Source organism: Pseudophryne corroboree, chromosome 2 (genome assembly GCF_028390025.1).
Source record: "Pseudophryne corroboree isolate aPseCor3 chromosome 2, aPseCor3.hap2, whole genome shotgun sequence".
NCBI lineage: Eukaryota > Metazoa > Chordata > Amphibia > Anura > Myobatrachidae > Pseudophryne > Pseudophryne corroboree.
This window is the reverse complement of record NC_086445.1, coordinates 797,806,692-797,829,118: the sequence shown is the minus strand read 5'-3', so window position 1 is coordinate 797,829,118 and position 22,427 is coordinate 797,806,692. Positions and strand designations below refer to the sequence as shown.

The following is a 22,427-nucleotide window of genomic DNA, read 5'->3' as shown; positions in this document are numbered from 1 at the left end:
GGGTCCCCCATATTTTATCACCAGCACCGGGCTCCACTAGTCAGAGAGATAATGCCGCAGCCGGGGGACACTTTAATATCGGTCCCTGCGGCCGTGGCATTAAATCACTAACTAGTCACCCCTGGCCGGGGTACCCTGGAGGAGTGGGGACCCCTTAAATCAAGGAGTACCCCCCTCCAGCCACCCAAGGGCCAGGGGTGAAGCCCAAGGCTGCCCCCCCCATCCAAGGGCTGCGGATGGGAGGCTGATAGCCAAGTGACAAAATAAAGAATATTGTTTTTTTAAGCCTCCCACGCAAGCTGGTACTTGGAGAAACACAAGTACCAGCATGCGGGGGGGGGGGGGGGGGGGGGGGGGGGGGGGGGCACGCTGGTACCTGTAGTTCTACTGCAAAAAAATACCCAAATAAAAACAATACACAGACACCGTGAAAGTAAAGCTTTATTACATACATGCACACCGACACACACATACTTACCTATGTTGACACGCCGACTCGGTCCCCTTCTCCGCGTAGAGTCCACGGGTTACCTGTAAATAAAATTATACTCACAAAAATCCAGTGTAGATCTGTCCTCTTCTTTGTAATACACGTACTCGGCAAAATAATAAAACGCAAAACCCAGACCACGCACTGAAAGGGGTCCCATGCTGAAACCCCCCGTGACAGAGGGTCCCTTCAGCCAATCAGGGAGCGCCACGTCGTGGCACTCTCCTTATTGGCTGTGCGCGTCTCAGCTGTCAGGCGGCACATAGCACTATGCCGCTCCATTATATTCAATGGTGGGAACTTTGCGTCAGCGGTTAAGGTTACTCGCGGTCAACCGCTGACCACAAAGTTCCCACCATTGACTATAATGGAGCAGCATAGTGCTATGCGCCGCCTGACAGCTCAGACGCGCACAGCCAATCAGGAGAGTGCCACTCCTCCAGGGTGCCCCGGCCAGGGGTGACTAGTTAGTGATTTAATGCTGGTGTTAAAAATACGGGGGACCTCTACGTTTTTTGTCCCCCGTATTTTTGGCACCAGGACCGGACGCAGAGCCCGGTGCTGGTTGTGAAAATACGGGGGATCCCCTGTCATTTTTTCCCCTGTATTTTTACAACCAGGACCGGCTCAAAGAGCCCAAGGCTGGTTATGCTCAGGAGGGGGGACCCCACGTATTTTTTTTTTTCATGATTTTTAACCCATACCCACCCCTTCCCACTGAAAAACATGCTCTGATCTCTCCATATTATTTTAGTCGGTAAAAAAAAAATATATTCTTTTAAAAAATATATTAAATAATACTTGTGGCTCCTAATAGACAAACCAAGTAGAAAATCCCTCCTAATATAAATAGATATGCTATTAGCAATAAAAAAAAACATGTTTTTAAAAAATGTTATTATATCCCGCCAGCAAAATGAGGCAGACTGAAATTGACTAAATGACTGTCGAAAAGCACTGTTGTCGAATCGACATTCTTCAATTGAATATACTTTTGTCGAAAAGCCGCATTTTTACCATTGCAGACATGTCGAATTTGACAACTGTCGAATTGCAAAATGTCGAATTTGAAACAGCCATTTTTTTTTTGTTGAAAAGTACTGTATTGCATTGTCGAAATCATTTTTTTGTGTCGAAAATGCCCGTTTTTCGACATTTGCGGCAATTGCATATACCCCATAGGAGTTTCTTTTGATACCATGGTCAATATATTATTTATTTATTAACAGTTTCTTATATAGCGCAGCAAATTCCATTGCGCTTTACAATTGGAAATAACAATGATATAACAAAACTGGGTAATAACAAACAGTCAAAGGTAGGAAGGCCCTGCTCGCAAGCTACAATCAATATATAGACATTTTTTCTCTAGCATCCATAAGGGATATTGGGGACAGAATTAGTACGATGGGGTATAGACTGGGTCCAAAGGAGTCAGTGCACTTTAAATTTCTTCAACTGGGTGTGCTGGCTCCTCCCCTCTATGCCCCCTCACACACACCGTTTAGAAAAAAGTGCCCTCAGGAGAAGATGCACATCTCGGCAGCTCCAGAGTTTTTCTTTAATTTCATTTAAATCTTTTATTTTTTTCGGTAAGCTGTCTGGGCAACAGCAAACCTCCGCCATGGGAGTTAGGGGGGGGATGGTAACTGGCCTTGCGAGGTGCAGAGCCGCTTCCCCGCTGCAGGACCACCATTCTGAGGAGCTGTTTGTTCAGCAAGGCACAGCGCCTTGGCTGATGCAGCACACCCCTAACGCTGCCTGAAAGTGACATCAGTGGTGAGTACACAACGGGGGGCCCGGTTCAAAGTGAGGGTGATAACGGGTGCGATGTACGGGACCCTCCCTGGGGGGGTCCCGCTAGGATCCCCCGTGACTACACTGGAACAAACATGCTTAACCTAGCACTTGTGTGAACTTTTAAGCTTATGGGAGACTTTGCCAGTATAAATATTGTGTACAGCTCCGGCGCCATTGGAGGGGCGGCGCTTCCTCAGACCGGGACCAGTGGAGTTTGGCGCCTTCCCCTGCTTACAGCAGCTATCAGCAGCACACACTCAATGCTTACTGCCTCACAGACATGCTGGAAACTGGTACAGGGTGTAGCTAAGGGGGGGAGCCACTGTTGTACACTATTCTGACCCTATTCAGGACTGCATTTATTAGTGTTATTGTGAATACAGAGCTGACAGTCTCACTGGGGCTGTGCAGCCCTGGGTGTGCTGGTATTTCTCCCTCTCTGTGTATCTCCTCTCACATACAGTAGGAAAAGCAGGCTTGCATTATAACTGTCTGTGTGTGTTTGTTCTTACTGTGCAGTATCTGTCACACCAGATTCTCTCCATTGTCTAATGACTGTTTCCTGTGAGCAATGCAGTCAATATTCACAAATTAGTGAAGAGGTTGGGGGAGAGGGTACAGAGCCCCACTGGTTAGGGTCTCTTAAAACTAAGATGTCGGATATGTCATCCCAGCTCACTGCTAATGTGCAGAAAACTCGTCTGTTAAAACAAGCTGTTGCAGATTTAGCTGCTAGGGCTGATGCACAGGGGCCTTGTGGTTGCGTCAGTGGATTGCGGACGCAGAATCCAAAAGTAATGTGGAGTCCCCTCCCCTTTTCTGGGGAATGGCTTTTGGGGTTGAGCTGGATGCCTGGATTTCCAAGGTTACTGCCGGGAAATCCACGTTTCTCCCCTCTGGAGACACGCCAGGGAGACGTTCCTATCCGGGACCATCTGTCCAGTACTTTCGGTATCGCACATCTCGATCAAAGGCTAGAGGTGCCTCCAATGCGGCTAGAGGTACCAGAATTAAGTACAGGAAACCTGCAATTACCAGTCCTCAGGAACAGTCCATCCGTTCTGCTTCCACTAAAGCCTCAGCATGACGGTGCCAACCCACCCCGAGGGGATCTCGAGGTGGGAGCTCGACTGCGTCACTTCAGCCGCGTCTGGGAGTCCTCCTGCCAGGATGCGTGGGTCAGGGAGCTCGTTTCTCATTGCTACAAGCTGGAGTTCGACAAGTATACCCCTCCCCCAATAATTTTTCAAATCAAGCTTACCAGTTTTAGAGGATATGCAAGTCACGATACAACAGGCTACTCAAAAATTGGTCCAATACCACGTCATTGTTCCAGTATATCTACCGCAATGTGGCAAGGGGTTTTACTCAAACCTGTTTGTGGTGCCGAAGCCAGACGGTTTGGTCAGACCCATTCTGAATCTGAAAGCCTTAAATCCTTATCTAAAAGGTGTTGAAGTTCAAGATGGAATCCTGGTCTACTTGGAGATCATTGACACCTATCTCCATATTCCGATTTGGTCTACTCATCAGGCGTACCTGTGGTTTGCCCTGCTGGACGATCACTTCCAATTCCAGGCACTGCCTTTCGGCCTGTCAACAGCACCGAGGGTATTCACAAAGGTGATGGCGGAGATGATGTTTCACCTCCGGATCCAAGGGATCAATGTGGTGCCTTATCTAGATGTTCTCCTCATAAAGGCAAGATCCAGGGAACTTTTGTTGCCTTATATCGACCGCACCAACTGTCTTCTGTCCGACCATGGGTGGATTCTCAACTTACAGAAGTCCCACCTGGATCCAACGCAGAGGCTCCTGTTCCTGGGGATGTTGCTGGATACTGTGGCACAGAAGGTGTTTCTACCAGAAGACAAGGCAAAAACACTCCAGGAGATGGTGCTACGACCTGCTCAAGTATACATCCATCTTTGCATCAGATTGTTGGGGAAGATTATCGCCTCATACGAGGCAATACAATATGGGAGATTCCATGCCAGAACATTTCAATTGGATCTCCTGAGCAAGTGGTCCGGATCACATCTCTGGATGCACCGGATGATATGGCTGTCACCTCAGGCCAGGAATTCCCTCCTGTGGTGGCATCAGTCTGGAATTCAGGATTGGACCCTCCTCACGACGGATGAGAGAGTCTGAGAGGATGGGGAGCTGTCATCCAAGGGGCGCAGTTCCAGGGCAGGTGGTTAGCCCACGAAAGCCTCCTTCCAATCAACATTCTGGAACTTTGGGCAGGCTACAATGCTCTGCTGCAGGTGTCTCCTCTGCTCAAGGATCACACAGTCCAGGTACAGTCGGACACCACCACGAAGGTGGCGTATATCAATTGACAAGGAGGGACAAAAAGCAGAGCCTGCATGCGAGAGGTGTCAAAGAATCTCCTCTGGGCGGAAAGAAACGCAAGAGCCATGTCAGCAATCTTAATTCCGGGTGTGGGCAACTGGGAGGCAGGACTTCCTGAGTCGTCATGATCTCCACCTGGGGGAGTGGGGTCTCTTATAGACATGGCTTCTCGTCTCAATAAGAAACTTCCCTGGTACTGCTCGCAGACCAGGGACCCTCAGGCGACGGCAGTGGATGCACTGGAGTTGCCTTGGCCGTACAGGCTGGTCTACCGGTTTCCTCCGATCGAGATCCCATTGCTCCTATGAGTGCTAAAGCGAATCAGGAATCAAGGGGTCCAGGCAATTCTGATTACCCCGGATTGGCCTCCAAGGGCGTGGTACGCGGATCTTCTGGACATGTCCGTCGAAGATCCTTGGCCTCTACCACTCAGAAGAGATCTTCTTCAACCCCCCCTCTCCTTCCCTCCTACCAACTCTAACATCTTTCTTTCCTGTATCTGGAGAGGAAGTCATGGTTCTCATCCGGTCCTCACCCCCCTACACCTCTCCACTTAACCCTATTCCCTCCCGCCTTCTCCGCTTCCTCTCTTCTTCTGCCTGTTCCCATCTTGCCCATCTACTTAATCTCTCGCTCTCATCAGGCACTATCCCTTCTGCCTTCAAGCATGCACTTGTCTCCCCGATTCTTAAACACCTACCCTTAATCAAACCAATCTCTCCAACTACCGACCCATCTCTCTTCTCCCTTTTGCCTCCAAACTCCTTGAGCGTATTGTCTACAACCGCCTCACTGTCTTTCTTTCATCCCACTCACTGCTCGACCCTTTCCAGTCTGGTTTCCGTCCTCAACACTCCACTGAAACTGCCCTCACGAAAGTCTGCAATTACGACCTTGCTGCGAAATCCAGGGGCCACTACTCTCTACTTATTCTCCTTGACCTCTCTGATGCTTTTGACACTGTAGACCACCTTCTCCTCCTGCAAATCCTTTACTCCCTTGGTTTGTGTGATACTGCTCTCTCCTGGCTGTCCTTCTACCTTTCTGACTGTTCTTTCTCTGTCTCCTCTCATGACTCCACCTCCCCCCCCCACTTCCTCTACCAGTAGGTGTCCCCCCCAAGGTTCTGTTCTTGGGCCTCTCCTTTTTTCTCTACACACATCCTCTTTAGGTGAGCTCATTAGCTCTTTTGACTTAAAATATCATCTCTACACTGATGATACTCAAATCTACCTTTCCTCCTCTGACCTCTCCCCTGCTCTCCTCACTCGTATCTCCAACTGTCTCTCTGCTATCTCCTCCTGGATGTCCCAGCGCTTTCTTAAACTTAACATGTCTAACGACTGAGCTGATCATCTTCCCTCCCTCCCGAATCACCTGACCTCCCACAATTTCATTATCCATTGATAGCTTAACTATCTCCTTTAGCCCCCAAATGCGATGTCTTGGAGTAATCCTTGGAGTAACTCCCTCTCCTTCAAACCACACATTCAGTACCTCTCAAAAACCTGCCATTTCCACCTCAAAAACATTTCTAGGATCAGACCCTTTCTCACCCAGGACGCTACTAAGACCCTCATTCACTCACTGGTCATCTCCAGATTAGACTACTGCAATCTCCTCCTATCTGGCCTCCCTCAAAAATGCCTCTCTCCACTTCAATCTATCCTCAATGCTGCTGCACGTCTCATCTTCCTCACCAAACGTACTACATCCACATCCCCTCTCTTGCAGGACCTTCACTGGCTACCCTTCCCATTCAGAATCCAATTCAAGCTTCTCACACTCACCTACAAAGCCCTCACCCACTCTTCTCTCTCTTACATCTCTGACCTAATCTCTCTTTACATTCCCACCCGTCCTTTTCGCTCTGCTAATGCATGCCGTCTCTCTGCCAACTAATTACCTCCTCCCACTCCTACCTACAAGATTTTGCAAGTGCTGCTCCCTATCTTTGGAATGCTCTACCTCTCCCCATCCGACTCTCCACCTCTCTACAAAACTTCAAATGGGCTCTCAAGACCCACGTCTTCACCAAACCCAGTCAACTCTCCTCCTAACCCTCTTGTCTATGCTCACTGTCTACCCCGTCTGTGTCACTCTGGTCTGTTAGCCCCTCACCTTTAAGATTGTAAGCTCGCAAGAGCAGGGACTTCTTTCCTCATGTGCCTTTCCTTTTCTTACTTACACTATCTTATACGCCATACTCCCTTTGATGGCAACTAACCCCGGGTTTTCTATACCTGTCCTATTTTGTCATGTACTATAAGTGCGGTTTTCTTGTTTGCTCATTTTATTATGTACTGTGTAATGGGCGCTGCAGAGCCGTTGTGGCACCATATAAATAAAGGATGATGATGATGATAATAATAACAATAATAATAATAACAACAGATAATAACAACCACCCTTCGTCTACCCGGACTTGGGGCGACTTCATTTGACGGCATGGATTTTGAACGGAACATCCTAGCTCACAAGGGCCTTTCCACAAAGGTTATTGCAACCATGGTTCAGGCCAGGAAACCTGTGATGTCAAAACACTAATCATATCTGGAGGATGTATGTCTCTTGGTGCGAGGAACGCATGTATCCGTCTGCGGAGTTTCACTTTGGACGTTTCCTGCAGGCTGGTGTGGAGGAGGTCTACGTCTGGGTTCCATTAAGGTCCAGATTTCAGCTCTCTCCATTTTCTTTCATAAGAAATTGGCAGTGTTGCTAGAAGTTCAGACCTTCTTGCAAGGGGTACTCCACATACAACCTCCCTTTGTGCCGCCTACGGCACCCTGGGATTTGGAAGTAGTGTTAAAATTTCTACAGTCCTCCTGGTTTGAAGACGGTGAAGTTAATGGCCCTGGTTTCTGCTTGACATGTTTCAGAATTGGGAGCCTTATCGTGAAAAAGTCTCTACTTGGTCTTTTACGAGGACAGAGCGGAGCTCCGGACTAGCCAGCAGATCCTGCCGAAGGTTGTCTCCACGTTTCATCTGAATCAACCTATTGTGGTTCAGTCCAGTTCTGATGCTTCTGCTCCACCGGAGGCATTGGATGCTGTGCGAACCTTGAAGACAGAGGTCAAGCGTACAGCTCGGGTCAGTAAGACTGATTCCTTGTTCGTGCTCTAAGATGTGCAGAAGAAGTGTTGCCCTGCTTCAAAACACTCCATTGCTCGTTGGATTAGGCTTACTATACAACAGGCCTATGTGTTGGCAGCCTTACCTGTTCCTAAGTCTCTAAAGGCCCACTCTACTAGACCAATGGGCTCTTTCTGGGCGACTATCCGTGGAATTTCGGCCTTGCAACTATGTCGAGCTGCTACCTGGTCGGGGAAGAACACTTTTGTGAAGTTCTACAAATTTGATACCCTGGCCAAACAGGATTCCAAATTTGGGCAGGCGGTGCTGCAGCAGTCTCCGCACGTTCCCACCCATTCTGGAAGCTTTGGGACGTCCCCATTGTACTAGTTTCCCCCATTATCCCTTATGGATGCTAGAGAAAACAGGATTTTAATACCCACCGGTAAATCCTTTTCTCGTAGTCCATAAGGGATATTGGGCTCCCGCCTCAGTGCGTGTACTTTTCTACAGGTTCTTGTTCTATAGTTACCTGTTCAGCTGTTGCTGTTACCAGCCGTTGCTGGTTGTTGTATGTTAGTGGTGTGCTGGTGTATAACTCTCACCACCTTTTCGGTTATCATGTTCCTTCTCTCATATATGTCCTCTCTCCTTCGGGCACGTTTTTTACCTATAACTGCCTGTGGGAGGAGGCATAGAGGGGAGAAGCCAGCACACCCAGTGAAGAAAATTTAAAGTGCACTGGCTCCTTTGGACCCCATCTATACCCCATCATACTAGTTTACCCCAATATCACTTATGGACTACAATAACGAGTTTTATGGTAAGAACTTACCTTTGTTAAAACTCTTTCTGCGAGGTACACTGGGCTCCACAAGGATTGGACAATGGGGTGTAGAGTAGGATCTAGATCCGAGGCACCAACAGGCTCAAAGCTTTGACTGTTCCCAGAATGCACAGCGCCGCCTCCTATATAACCCCGCCTCCCCGCACAGGAGCTCAGCTTTTAGTTAACCAGCCCAATGCAGTAGCAGGAAAAGAGACAACAACAGTTAGTAGCCACATACACCACACTCTCATGACAAGAGAAGTGTCAGCGGCTAATGCCATACAAACCCAAAGAAGCCAAGTGCGTCAGGGCGGGCGCCTTGTGGAGCCCAGTGTACCTCGCAGAAAGAGTTTTAACAAAGGCAAGTTCTTACCATAAAACTCGTTTTCTGCTGCGGGGTACACTGGGCTCCACAAGGATTGGACAATGGGGATGTCCTAAAGCAGTTCCTTATGGGAGGGGACACACTGTAGCGGGCACAAGAACCCGGCGTCCAAAGGAAGCATCCTGGGAAGAGGCAGTATCGAAGGCATGGAACCTAATGAACGTGTTCCCGGAGGACCACGTAGCCGCCTTGCACAATTGATCAAGTGTCGCACCACGTTGGGCCGCCCAAGAAGGTCCAACAGACCGAGTAGAATGGGCCTTAATGTGATCAGGAGCTGACAGACCAGCCCTCACATAAGCATGTGCAATCACCATTCTAATCCATCTTGCCAGGGTCTGCTTGTGAGCAGGCCAGCCATGTTTGTGAAATCCAAACAAAACAAAGAGAATCAGATTTTTTAATAGAAGCAGTTCTCTTCACATAAATACGGAGAGCCCGTACCACATCCAAAGACCGCTCTTTGGAAGACCAATCAGGAGAGACAAAGGCCGGAACCACAATCTCCTGATTAAGGTGGATCGAAGAAACCACCTTAGATAAATATCCGGGACGAGTCCTAAGAACCAACCGGTCACGGTGAAAAATCAGATATGGGGAACTACAAGACAAGGCACCCAGATCCGACACTCTTCTAGCAGAGGCAATAGCCAGCAAGAACACCACCTTAAAAGAAAGCCACATAAGGTCAGCTGAACCAAGGGGTTCAAATGGAGGCTCTTGCAACGCCTCCAAAACCACAGACAAGTCCCAAGGAGCCACAGGAAGGCGGTTGGATACGCAACACACCCTGAGTGAAAGTATGAACATCAGGTAAAGTCGCAATTTTTCTCTGAACCACACCGACAAGGCAGAAATATGAACCTTGAGGGAGGCCAGACGCAGGCCTAACTCCAGGCTTTGCTGCAGAAAAGCCAAAAGCTTGGCTGTACTAAACTTGGAAGCGTCATAAATGTTAGATGCGCACCAAACAAAGTAGGAATGCCAGACCCTATGGTAAATCCGAGCAGAAGACGGTTTCCTGGCCCGTAACATAGTTTTATTGACCTCTTCAGGGAAACCCTTAGCCCTCAAGACGGAAGCTTCAAGAGCCACGCCGTCAAAGACAGCCGGGCCAGGTCCAGGTATACACAGGGGCACTGTACGAGGAGGTCTGGGCGTTGTGCAAGTAGAATTGTACGCTCTGACGATAGGCCCTGCAGGTCTGAGAACCAGTGCCATCTGGGCCACGCCGGAGCTATGAGAAGCAGATTTCCTTTTTCGTGCTTGAACTTCCGAATTACCCTGGGCAGGAGTGACACCGGAGGGAACACGTACGGCAGCCGAAAACCTCCACGGCACGGCTAGCGCATCCACGAACGCTGCTTGAGGATCCATTGTCCTTGCTCCGAAGACCGGAACCTTGTGATTGTGTCGAGACGCCATCAGATCCACATCTGGAAGACCCCACTTTTCCACTAGGAGTTGAAACACTTCTGGATGGAGGCCCCACTCGCCAGCATGCACGTCCTGACGACTGAGAAAGTCCGCTTCCAAATTCAGGACTCCCGGAATAAATATTGCCGATATGGCCGGTAGATGGCGTTCAGCCCAACGTAGAATCCGTGAGACTTCCTTCATTGCCAAACGGCATCGAGCGCCGCCTTGATGATTTATGTAAGCCACTGTGGTGGCGTTGTCCGACTGTACTTGAACAGGACGGTTCTGAATTAAATGCTGTGCCAGGTGAAATGCATTGAAGACCGCCCGCAATTCCAGAATGTTGATCGAGAGGAGAGATTCCTCCTTGGTCCACCGACCCTGAAGGGAGTGTTGCTCCAGCACCACGCCCCAACCTCTTAAACTGGCATCTGTCGTCAACAGGACCCAGTTGGATATCCAGTAGGGACGACCCCTGCACAATTGTCGGTCCCGGAGCCACCAAAGCAGCGACAGACGGACCTCCGGAGTCAATAAGATCATTTGAGATCTGATCCGGTGAGGCAGGCCGTCCCACTTGGCTAGAATCAGCCTCTGGAGGGGGAGAGAATGGAATTGGGCATACTCCACCATGTCGAATGCTGATACCATGAGGCCCAGCACCTGCATTGCCGAATGTATCGACACTTGCGGATGAGAAAGGAAGCAACGAATCCTGTCCTGAAGCTTCAGGACTTTCTCCTGAGACAAGAACAACCTCTGGTTGTGAATGTCCAATAGCGCTCCCAGGTGCACCACGCTCTGAGCAGGGACCAGGGAGGATTTCTTCCAGTTAATGAGCCACCCGTGGGCTTGTAGAAACCGGACCGTCATATCCAGATGACGTAGGAGAGGATCTGGGGAATTTGCCAGGATTAACAAGTCGTCCAGATACAGCAGTATCCTGACCCCTTGACGGCGGAGTACCACCGTCATCACCGCCATGACTTTGGTGAAGACTCGCGGAGCCGTTGTTAAACCAAAAGGTAACGCCCGAAACAGGTAATGGAGGTTGCCAATAGCAAACCTCAGGTATTGCCGATGTGACACTGCTATAGGAATATGCAGGTAAGCATCCTGTATGTCCAGGGAGACCATGTAGTCCCCAGGTTCCAAGGCCAGAACTATAGAGCGAAGGGTTTCCATACGGAACTTGGAAACCTTCACAAACCTGTTCAATGCCTTGAGGTTGAGAATGGGCCGGGAGGACCCATTCGGTTTCGGGACTAGAAACAGCAGAGAATAGTACCCCCGGCCCCTCTGAGCAAGAGGCACTTGTACTACGACTCCTGTATCCAGGAGGGTCTGTACCACAGAGTGTAAAGTTTTTGCCTTTGTCTGGTCCAAAGGGACGTCTGTCTGGCAAAATCGATGAGGGGGTCGGTTTTTGAAGGCTATGGCGTAACCTCGAGTGACGATTTCCCGTACCCAGGCATCTGAAGTGGTCTTCAACCATTTCTGGGTATACCCTAGAAGCCGGCCCCCCACACTGGGATCCCCCAGGGGGAGGCCCGTCCCGTCATGCGGCAGGCTTATCGGTCTTGGCAGCTGGCTGACGGGCAGCCCAGGCTCTTTTGGGCTTCGGCTTACCAGGCTTGGAAGTGCGGGCCTGCTTATGTTACGCCTGACCTTTTGCTTTACCTGAAGGACGAAAGGGGCGAAAGGACGGACTTTTAGCCTTCGACACAGAAGGAGAGGTATTAGGCAGACAGGCAGTTTTGGCAGTAGCCAAGTCAGCCACTATCTTATTTAAGTCCTCCCCAAACAAAATATCTCCCTTGAAAGGGAGTACCTCCAGGGTTTTTCTAGAGTCCAGATCCACGGACCAAGATCTCGGCCACAATATCCGGCGAGCCAAAACTGACGTAGTAGAGGCCTTGGCTGCTAGGATACCGGCATCAGAAGCTGCCTCTTTAATATATCGAGAAGCTGTGACAATATATGATAAGCATTGTCTAGCATGTTCAGAGGAGATTTCAGCTTCTAACTCCAAGGCCCATGCTTCAATAGCCTCTGCAGCCCATGTAGCTGCAATAGTGGGCCTTTGTGCAGCACCCGTGAGGGTGTAAATCGCTTTCAGACAACCCTCCACACGTTTATCCGTAGGCTCTTTTAGAGACGTAACGGTAGTGACAGGTAGAGCTGAGGAAACCACCATCCTAGCCACATGTGAGTCCACTGGAGGAGGTGGTTCCTAATTCTTAGACAGCTCTGGCGCGAAGGGATAGCGAGCCAGCATCTTCTTTTGAGGCACAAACTTCGTACCCGGGTTTTCCCAGGGTTCCTGATGTATATCCACTAGGTCATCAGAGTGAGGTAAAACTTGTTTAACCGCCTTCTGACGCTTGAACCTATCTGGTTTCTTAGGAGGGACGGATGGCTCTGGATCATCCGTAATCTGCAGAATTAACTTAATAGCCTCCAAAAGATCAGGAACATCCACATGTGAACACCCCTCCCCATCAGCCGTATCTGAGTCAGTATATGTGCAGTCTTCATCAGACGAGGTGTCAGTGACAGCAGTGGATTGTGAGGAGATAAGCGCTCGCTTAGAGGACCTCTTGGACTTAGGCGAGCGTAGGTCACACTTTTTAGTAGTCAAGGACTGGTTCAACTTCTTCAATTGAGCAGATAAATCGTCCGCCCATGGCGGGTTAGCTGCAGGGACCACATACGGTTGTACCGGCATTGGGGGTCCCATAGGGGGTGTTAGTTTATGAACTAGCGTATGTAGAAACGTGGAAAAAGCGGCCCACGGTGGGTCAGTATGTGCCTCAGTTGCCACAGTCCCACTGGGGGGCAAGGATCCCCCAGAACCAGAGCCCACAGCTGCTATATTCTCCTCATATGGGTCTGTGGCTTCAGCAACACCAGCAGTGTGTTCAGACCCAGCACCCTTACCCTCAGAAGCAGAAATGATATAACTTGCAGTGTGAGGCAACACAGTACAATTATCAGCAGCACTATACCTTTGGACCCAAACTCCTGCGCAGTGTAGTCAGCACTAGCAGAGATAGAGGAGATATATGGTGACTAAATCACAGAGAAAAATAAGTAATACAGTATATCTTTGTGAAAATCCTATATTAGATAACACCTGACGCACCAAGCCTCCTCAGGTTATGGAATATAGGGATAGCAAGTTGAGTGAAAGACACGAAATGGACACCACTCAGCTATCAAATGCACACACAGAAAGTCACAGTTTGTACAATGCAGAGGTTATTACTGACAATAATACTGCACTGGACTAGCTTATATTGCTAAATCGTCAATAGATATAACAGTACACAGTAAGAACTGGATGTATATCACAGGGTAATTTTACTATAAAATCCAGACTAAATGCACTCTTTCTTAGCTATCACCGTCTAAAAAGGCAGGTAGAATACTTAAGTGTCATGTAAAAGGCACAGCGCTGACAACCAGGCGGCTTTACATAGGAGGATTTGCCCAAGAAGTCCCAGGAACAGTGAGCTGAGGAATAATGGCGCCGCAGACACTGACAGGGAGTGAGGAAAAGACAGAAATGCAGCTCCAGGGCGGGAACACTTGCAGGAAATGGCGACCTGGGGCTGGGGGAGGGGCTTCAGGTCTAAGCCTTATCCCCTCTGCTGGCAAAACCACCGGGTACTGTGGGCGATATAAAAACCGGTTTAGAGAGAAAACCTGACCTGCGCCCATGCCCTGGTGATCTAGTGGGATCGCCTGTACTGCCACAGTGTCCACCTCCAGCGCGCGCGGCCCGCCTCCCACTGACCGCGCCGGATCGCGATAAAGACCGGGTCCCGCAAGCGGGACCCACTTACCACCTCCCGAAGCGCAGCCACGCGATCCTGGAGAGCCCCAGCCATGTGTGTCTAACGTGAAGAAAACCGGAGCCTCCGCTATAGGTACCTGGCAACCAGGGCTCGGGAGTGTATAGCGCCGCTGGGGAGAGCTGGAGCTGCAGCAGTGAATATCACAAGACATTTACCACCGCTGCTGCCCTTGAAGTCTTCACTTTTTTCTCATAAAAAGCTTTTCTTAGGGCTGCTTGGAGCAGCCTCTCTGTTAAGTGCCTGCTTACTGCAGCACCAACTTACAAAACTGAGCTCCTGTGCGGGGAGGCGGGGTGATATAGGAGGTGGCGCTGTGCATACTGGGAACAGTCAAAGCTTTGAGCCTGTTGGTGCCTCGGATCAAGATCCTACTCTACACCCCACTGTCCAATCCTTGTGGAGCCCAGTGTACCCCGCAGCAGAAAAAAAGGATATACCGGTAGGTATTAAAATCCTATTTTTATTATTTATTAAAGTAATTAAAAAAAAAAAAAAACACAACAAAACCATGTAATTTAAAATAAAGAATTTTTTGCAACTGTTTCCCTAGATGCCTTCATAAAGTGAATTCACAACAGACGCGGACATATAGGAATAAAGACTAGCGTTGGGTCAAGAAGCAAGCAGAAAACTAAATCTAACATTCAGAAAATAACAAATCCGTAAGAAAACCAGTGAATTACCTGTGCTGCCCAAATGTTGTCTAGGTCCTGCAGAGTTAGGGCTTTTTCCTTGATGACAAATCTAAGAATTTTCTCTAATTTTTCAACATATTGCGGTTGGTGAAGGCTATCACGTAAAACAATTGATAGGATATTGTTCTGTTGGATCCATTCCTAAAATGTTATTACATTAACACAAAGGAAAAAAACAAGATGTTCTTAAAATCTTCATAGGGAAAGACCTCTATTAAAATACAAAAAATGTTAAGCACCATTTTTGTTAGCCACGCTGATTTTTCCAGGCTTGAGATAATCTGCTTTCAGAACAGCTTTTTGACGAACCAGCTTGCATTTACAAAAGTATGTGAAAAGATAAATATCATCAAGGGTCTAACAAATGAGCCTTTTGCCCCAGTAAGCATTAAGATATTGATAACACGACTTCTTCAACATGTACCAGGCTGCACTATTCTGTAGCAACAGCTATAAATGTGTGTATTGGAGTGTGGCTTAAAAATCACAGGAAAGGTACTAAAAGGCATAACAACGCATTACAATTACAAATCGGTGTAATAAGGTCTAACATGAATATGAAATCTTTGCAAACTGTCAACATGAAGGGAAAAATAAAACAGAAAACTATATATTTGGTATACGTTCAATATGCCGGCTGACGGGATCCTGGTGTTCAGGATACGGACGCTGGAATCAGAGGTGGATTTAGACCTCATGGGGCCCTAAGCAAGACACGGATTTGGGTCCCCCCTTCCTACAACAATCCTCAGTGTGCCCCCCCACCGCCCCCCAACCAACTGTAGCAGACAGGTCCCCACTCATTACACCGCCAAGTCAGAGTATGCTCCCCAATCTGCCCGCAGGTGATTATAGCAGGCATATGGTAATTACACTAGTTTATTGATTATTATTTAGTACCAGTTATTTATATAGCGCACACATATTCTCCTTCCCCAGAGGCGCTTACAATCTATATTCCCTACCACATGTACACATTCACCCGAGGGTTAATTTTGCTGGGAGCCAATTAACCTACCAGTATATATATTTTTGGATTGTGGGAGGAAACCGGAGTACCCGGAGGAAGCCCATGCAAATACGGGGAGAATATACAAACTCCACACAGTTAAGGCCATGGTGGGAATGAAACCTATGACCCAAGTGCTGTGAGGCATTAATACTAACCATTGCACCGTCCATGCTGCCCTTAAAATCACACCTGGCATATATCTAGTCACTGTAATCAGCCCAGCACTTAGACATTTTTTGGCGGAAATCAGAAAAGCGCCCCTGATTCTATGATCTTTGGTGAGCCCCCTGGGACCGGTCAGTCCCTTGCGGCTGCTTTGGTTGCAAGTGGTAAATCCGCTACTGCACTGTGGAGAGTCTGCTAACTTAATTGTCAGACCTTGTATAATAAAGTCAAACTAAAGGCACGGATATATAGTTAATACAGTCACTGACTGAGGGGTGCACTAACAGATATTATAAGGGATGGGGGACCTGCTAATAGGTGATGGGCAACGTGCTACAATCAGTGTGTTTTTGTGTGTGTAGGGGGCACTGATGTATAATGCAATACTGACTGTATTAGCTTAGTAGGTCCCCCATCCCTTATAATACCATTATACCCCTCAGTCAGTGTGACTATATTTATTACATATCAGTTCCCTACCGATTGTAGCAGGCATCTGCCATACACAGTAGTACTTAAAATAGAGTATTACAGCATATTGATATATTGTCAGTCAGTGTGTGCCTCCTCCCCAGCCATGATTGTAGCAGGCAGATGTTAGACAGTGTACTTAAAATAGCACTGTCCACCCCCATTCCCCGCTGCCGACTGATTGGAATTTGAAGTAGGTGGATGTTATATAAAATTGAAAATATACTGTAATAAGGTACACTGGAAGTTTTTTTTTTCTGTGCACATCCCGGCTCATCTCTCTAAGCTTCTAAAGTCATACATACGTGTGTCATGACTGGTCACAAGCAGACACCCATCAGCTGTCAAATCACTGACAGCCTGCTGGAAGTAATCAGCCAGCCCAGCTCTCGGACAAGTTCGGTGAGGTTCGTGGTCCTTCAGAAATGCCCTTTATACAGCCTTGTCGGCGGGCCCCCCTGGGACCAACAGGGCCCTAAGCAGTCGCTTTGGTTACCTTGTAATAAATCCTCCTGTGGCTGGAATTCAGACAGCTGGCAAAGCCGGCAGCCGGAATACTGGCGCAACAGGGCTATTCCCACTAGTGGGTATCCACGACACCCCTAGAGTGGGAATAGAACCTGTGGCGAGCGCAGCGTGGCTATAGCAGCGAGCCCGCAAGAAGAATCTTTGCACTCGCTCCGCTGACGGCAAACTGGCATCCGGGATGCTACTGTCTGTATATTGAGGGCCGGCAAATCCTACTGAACCCATATATTTAAATCATGTATAAGGTTACTAGGATTAAACTTGAACGTCATACTTACTGCCATACGTTCTGCAGTCAGCCACTCCTCCTCCTCTGGATTGCCATGTCTGTGTGTATAGTACGATACACTTGATATAACTTTGTTCACTTCATTAAGTGCATTCATTTTTCCATTAAAGGAAGAAATTTGTAACAACCTGGAAAAGAAGCACTTTAATGCAGATTTGTTTTACTCAGAAAAGTAAAATTACAGTACAAAATAAAAGTAAACATGTCCATTGTGAAGGATGGTAAAAACTCACAAGGGTCCATTATTTCTATTGTATGTTCTCCATTCTTAGAAGGATGAGCTTTATGCCCAAAACTACTACAGAATAACCACCTGCTTATTTAATTCACCGAGGGCAGCTTGAAAATGCTGAGACTTTAGGGGGAATTCAATTAGCGGCAGGACTTAAGGGGGGTACTCATGGAGCAATATTCAAAGCAATCTGACCAGATTGCTTAGAATTTAAGCATTATCGCTCCGTGTGTACCCCCTACAGCGATAGCGTTGCACAGCCCTGCGCATCGCTATCACTGGTGCTAGATTGGCCTGCATGCAGGCCAATCTAGCGGGTCGCTCACTTCACCCGCTGGGTGAAATTAGCAGCCCCCCCGTCTCCCCCCGCACGCTCAGCACACGTCGCGCTGTGCTGAGCGGTTCGCTCAGCACACATCTCTCCCACATCGGCACATCTATATGGGCCTTTACCGCAGACTTTTGGTTCCCTTACATCATTTATAAACCCTGAGGGTGCTTTTGAAGCAGATTTCTGTTATCACCTCAGGAGGGTTTGAACAGATATCTTTTCTAAGTGCACCCTCCGGGCTTACCGCACCTGGAATTTGCATAGCTCCCTACACTTCACTAATCAGCGGACAGAAAGCTAGTAGGTAGCAGATTTAAAAAACTTGTAGACATATGTTCAAGTTTGAATCTTTTATAAGTATGAGGCTATTATAACCAGATGGAACATGAATAGGTCATACACATACACACAAAACTTACCTAAGTATCATTTTAAGCCTAAAAATTTCTAAATTTTTGACAGTTTCTTCTTGCCCTGGAACTCGGGAAGCTAGGTTTTTAAGGGATTTTATTATCATGGACAGAGCATCATTTTTGGCTTCATTCTTTGCTTCTTTTTTCAACTCCTCATCAGTTAGATTTTCTAAAAACTGAGGAACCATTTCTATAATTGGAAGAAAATACTTCTTGACTGTGTGGAGAGTTAAAAAATCATAGCACTGTCCAAATGGCCTGAAGGGGGGGAAAAAAAAAAAAAAAAAAAAATACAATTTCAATTAAACTTAAATCACAAAACAGAAATCTGGATTGTTTTCACTCTAAAAAGCTTATTTAAAAAAAACAACAACCCATACATCCAGTACCCTTGCAGAAAGGATTTGCAATATTAAGGGGCAAATCTAACTAGCATTCCCCTCACTGGGCTAGGATAGGGTTATAAAGTCTGCTGGCAGAGTCAAGCATGCAGCACAGAGCACTTGATTTTTTTCAACTCTGCTTCAAATTCTGTTATTTCCTCTAAAGTCTCTCCATGGGCCATATCAGTCTGTTATAATCCTTAGAAAACAGCAATATTAGTTGTATCACATCACAGGAGATATGCCTACATTAGAAAACATTGTTCGCTTGGCTATATATAGCCTTTACAGGTTTTGAGGAAACCTATCCCCTGGAGGGTCATTTCATATGCCATCTGACAGCTCAGTTCCAAGAAAAACAAAACAAAAAAACCCAGATTTTATGGATTTCATTCATTTTAGTTTATTTAGGAAAAACATCTTTGCTTCCAAGTTATAGCTGGTGGTATCAGCATCTACCATAATTGGCTCCATCTATCATCACTTTCTATGGCGGCTATTCAAGTGTTTATGCGCGCACAATCTCCTGTCTAAAGTGATGTGAGATCTTGGGGAGCAATTTAAAGTGCTTGTCACAAGCAGACAGACCAGGTTTAGCTGTGTAAAACAGCTAAACATGATGAAAGTGTTGGGCATTACGTGAAAAGTACATTTTAGTCGCCCAAACTGGTCACTTTGTGCACATTTCTGCTCACCAGCTCGAGTGCTGCAAACAGTAGTGGTGTCTGCTGTTCGCGTCCAAAAGGAGAAACAACTGAATTGCTCTGTCAGGTGCCCAGCACTGGCAGCCACTGGCACAAACAACTGTATTTGCCCCTATGAATCACGTATCTGACAAGAGTCAAAATAAAAGGAAAAAGCAGTCTCATCCAGAGCCGCATCAAAAGAAAAAAAAAAAAAAATCCCAAATAGTATATTTGTGTTTTGTAAAGTGGTCCTTTAAGTAGAATCAGTCTTATCCTACAATTGCATGGTGCCGTTTTCAATACCAAACAAATACTTTCAATATAATAATTTGGAACTTTGCAACTTACTTTATGAGAGCGGCAATGATTTGAACATTCAATGCAGAGCCATTCATAAATCGATCATGCAGGATCTGGAACCCATTTAATGCGCCAAACTTATTTATAAGGTCTACTAACCAACCCTGCAAATGAAAGAAACACATTATTGACTTAAGCCATTAGCAGATATGAAACACTTGAAAGTCACAGACTAACCAACTGATACACATACAGACTGCTGTCATGCAAACGTCACTGTAGCTCTTATCCATGAATCGTCTGTAGAAAAACTGTTGATTTCTTAAATCAAAATATAACTTAACTTGAAATCAAGATTATTCACTCTGTGGGAGATTTTTTTTTTTTTTACATTTTGTGCTGTCCCTGCAGGAAGATAGGAGAAAGGTGGAGGAAGATAGGACGGAAGTATCAGTCATGGGGGACTGACTAAATTACCATTAGCTCATTTGCACTACACCTATGTGGTCTTAAACCTTCTTCTATATATGTATGCTGTGAAGTATGTTAAGCAGAACACCACAGATTGCACCGGTATTGAATACTGTGGTATGCAGCCTTCTCCCACATCTACCAAGAGCCTCGTTAATACCACAATTCACACCAGCTGTTATTTAGCAAGGATATGACAGACATTTCTTAATACCTTTTTGTGCATTAAAAAAAAAAAAGCAAACATTACAACCATTTCTTGGTAGACTATACAGCATCTACAGTATTTAGGTTGCCTCAAAGCACGAGTTACAAATTTAAATATAATTTATGTAAAACCATAATTCAAAGAATTTTTATTTTGTGACAAACGTTACATTTGGCTCGATTCAATTCAGTGCGCTGTGACACCCAATGAGAGGATTTCTTTTGTCACACCCCTCCTGGGGTGCAAGCAGAAATCCGACAAGTGCTGGCAAGATGACAATTTCTACCCGCGGTGGAAACAGCATTGTGCCGGGCACTTAGACATAGAATGCCGTTTCTCACAGCAAAACACCCTGTTTAGTTTGCGAGAACCAGCCTTCCCCGACATGACAGCGGAACCAGATTCCCGGCGCTATTCAATCCATGCTGATTTGTATCAAGCCCAAACATTAATTCTAGTTACTAGTAAAATCATTAAAAAAAAAAAGATACCAAAGTATGTTTATTTCTGAAGAAAATAAAACATGTCTGTAATAATGAGCCAGTTTTAACTAGACAAAATTATTCTGCATGCCGTCTGCCTTTTTCCCATGTCATAATTGGACAAGTTTAAATAGCTGTTTACGAGTGTTGAAGGTTCCCTAGGTCATGCTGACCATACACACTGGAGAGTCTCAACCAATATTGAGGCAATAGGCTCAAACTAGTATGGATCAGACGTCTTAGCGTTGACCCCAACTTGCCTGGGTGACTTCTAATCTTCTGACTGCACTATTAGGTCCCAGTAACACCCCAACTGACTCGAGTAGTCACATCAAAATTGTGTCCCCTACACAAGGAAGTATCCAACATTTTTTTGCAGCCAGCTTTACATTTACTATGACATTTTAGAGAAAGAAAATCCCGCACCAGAACTAATGATAAATGGATTTTAATATAAGGGGTTAAGCGTTAGATTTCAACTAGATACATTCAAATAATTTTAACACTGGTGCTACCCACTGATCTACAAAATGTATACAAAGAAGAATAATTGTGACAGAGATCAGTTTGTCTGGGTGCACTCTGCCCCCTTCATGAATCTAATCTATAGTATTTTTACTTTAATAATTTATCAATCTTTATAAACATAAGGTACCAATACCCACATGGAATATCATCCTATATGCATGATCTCCCATACGGTATTATAATGGCCTGAATATTAGGCCATACAAAGCGAAATATTAAAAAAACATTTTTTGTTTAGAAATAGAAAAACGTGAAAAGAAGAAATGTTTATTAGACAGATTTCTGTCTTGTGTGAAAGTAAGAATAAAATAAAATTGTTAAAACCAAATCGTGTGCCGCTTGTTATATCTTGTATATTTTATATCACTCTTATGATGAGTATAAGTGTTCTAAGCTCCAATTATTTATATATATGCACCTAGTGAATATCAGTATAGTGCTCTTCTACCCAAATGTTTTTGCTGTGCTATACCTATACATGAACAATGTAATCGTTTTGAGTGTACCACACATATTACATTTGGCAGTGTGAAAAGAAATAACAAATTACAGTTCCTGTCCAGGTTTTAGTGTCAACACTGTATCTGCTTTATATTTATTGATAGACAATAATGTTTAAATTTCCCACTACTCTGTGTGCGATGTTGACATTGTATCCACTCATTCCTCTGACAGTGATAGGTTTCAAATACACACTGCTTTATGTGCAGGGACTGGCAACAAATGTTGCTGCATATGTATCAGTATAAATTCTTGGCAATCTGCCAGTCTTCCTGTACTGCACAGATTTAGAGATGTGATTGCTTCTTATTCTTTAACCACGAATGATGCTGAAGTGTTCACTCTCAGTTCAAACTATGTTGTATAACCATATATTTCTCATATGTATGATAGATATAATATCAATTGCTGCTTCTTATGATTTAGGATAAATGATGGGGAATTAAATATACCAGTCCCCTTATTTCACACCATTTTTGCATAAATTCCATAAATTATGTTATGCAGTTATAATAAGA

The 22,427-nt window shown here is 46.1% G+C and overlaps 1 protein-coding gene across 6 annotated transcripts in view; it reads right to left on the bottom strand.

Annotated features, from left to right (window-relative positions):
- USP9X (ubiquitin specific peptidase 9 X-linked) overlaps positions 1-22,427 on the bottom strand; it is a 500,932-nt gene that overhangs the window by 269,665 nt on the left and 208,840 nt on the right. For all 6 annotated transcript variants that reach the window (XM_063955597.1, XM_063955592.1, XM_063955595.1 and 3 more), the window contains exons 7-10: positions 19,768-19,883; positions 18,357-18,608; positions 17,364-17,502; positions 14,898-15,050 (exon numbers count right to left, since the gene is read on the bottom strand). In XM_063955597.1, the coding sequence (XP_063811667.1) occupies positions 14,898-15,050; positions 17,364-17,502; positions 18,357-18,608; positions 19,768-19,883 (660 nt within the window). The remainder of the gene's footprint in view (positions 1-14,897; positions 15,051-17,363; positions 17,503-18,356; positions 18,609-19,767; positions 19,884-22,427) is intronic.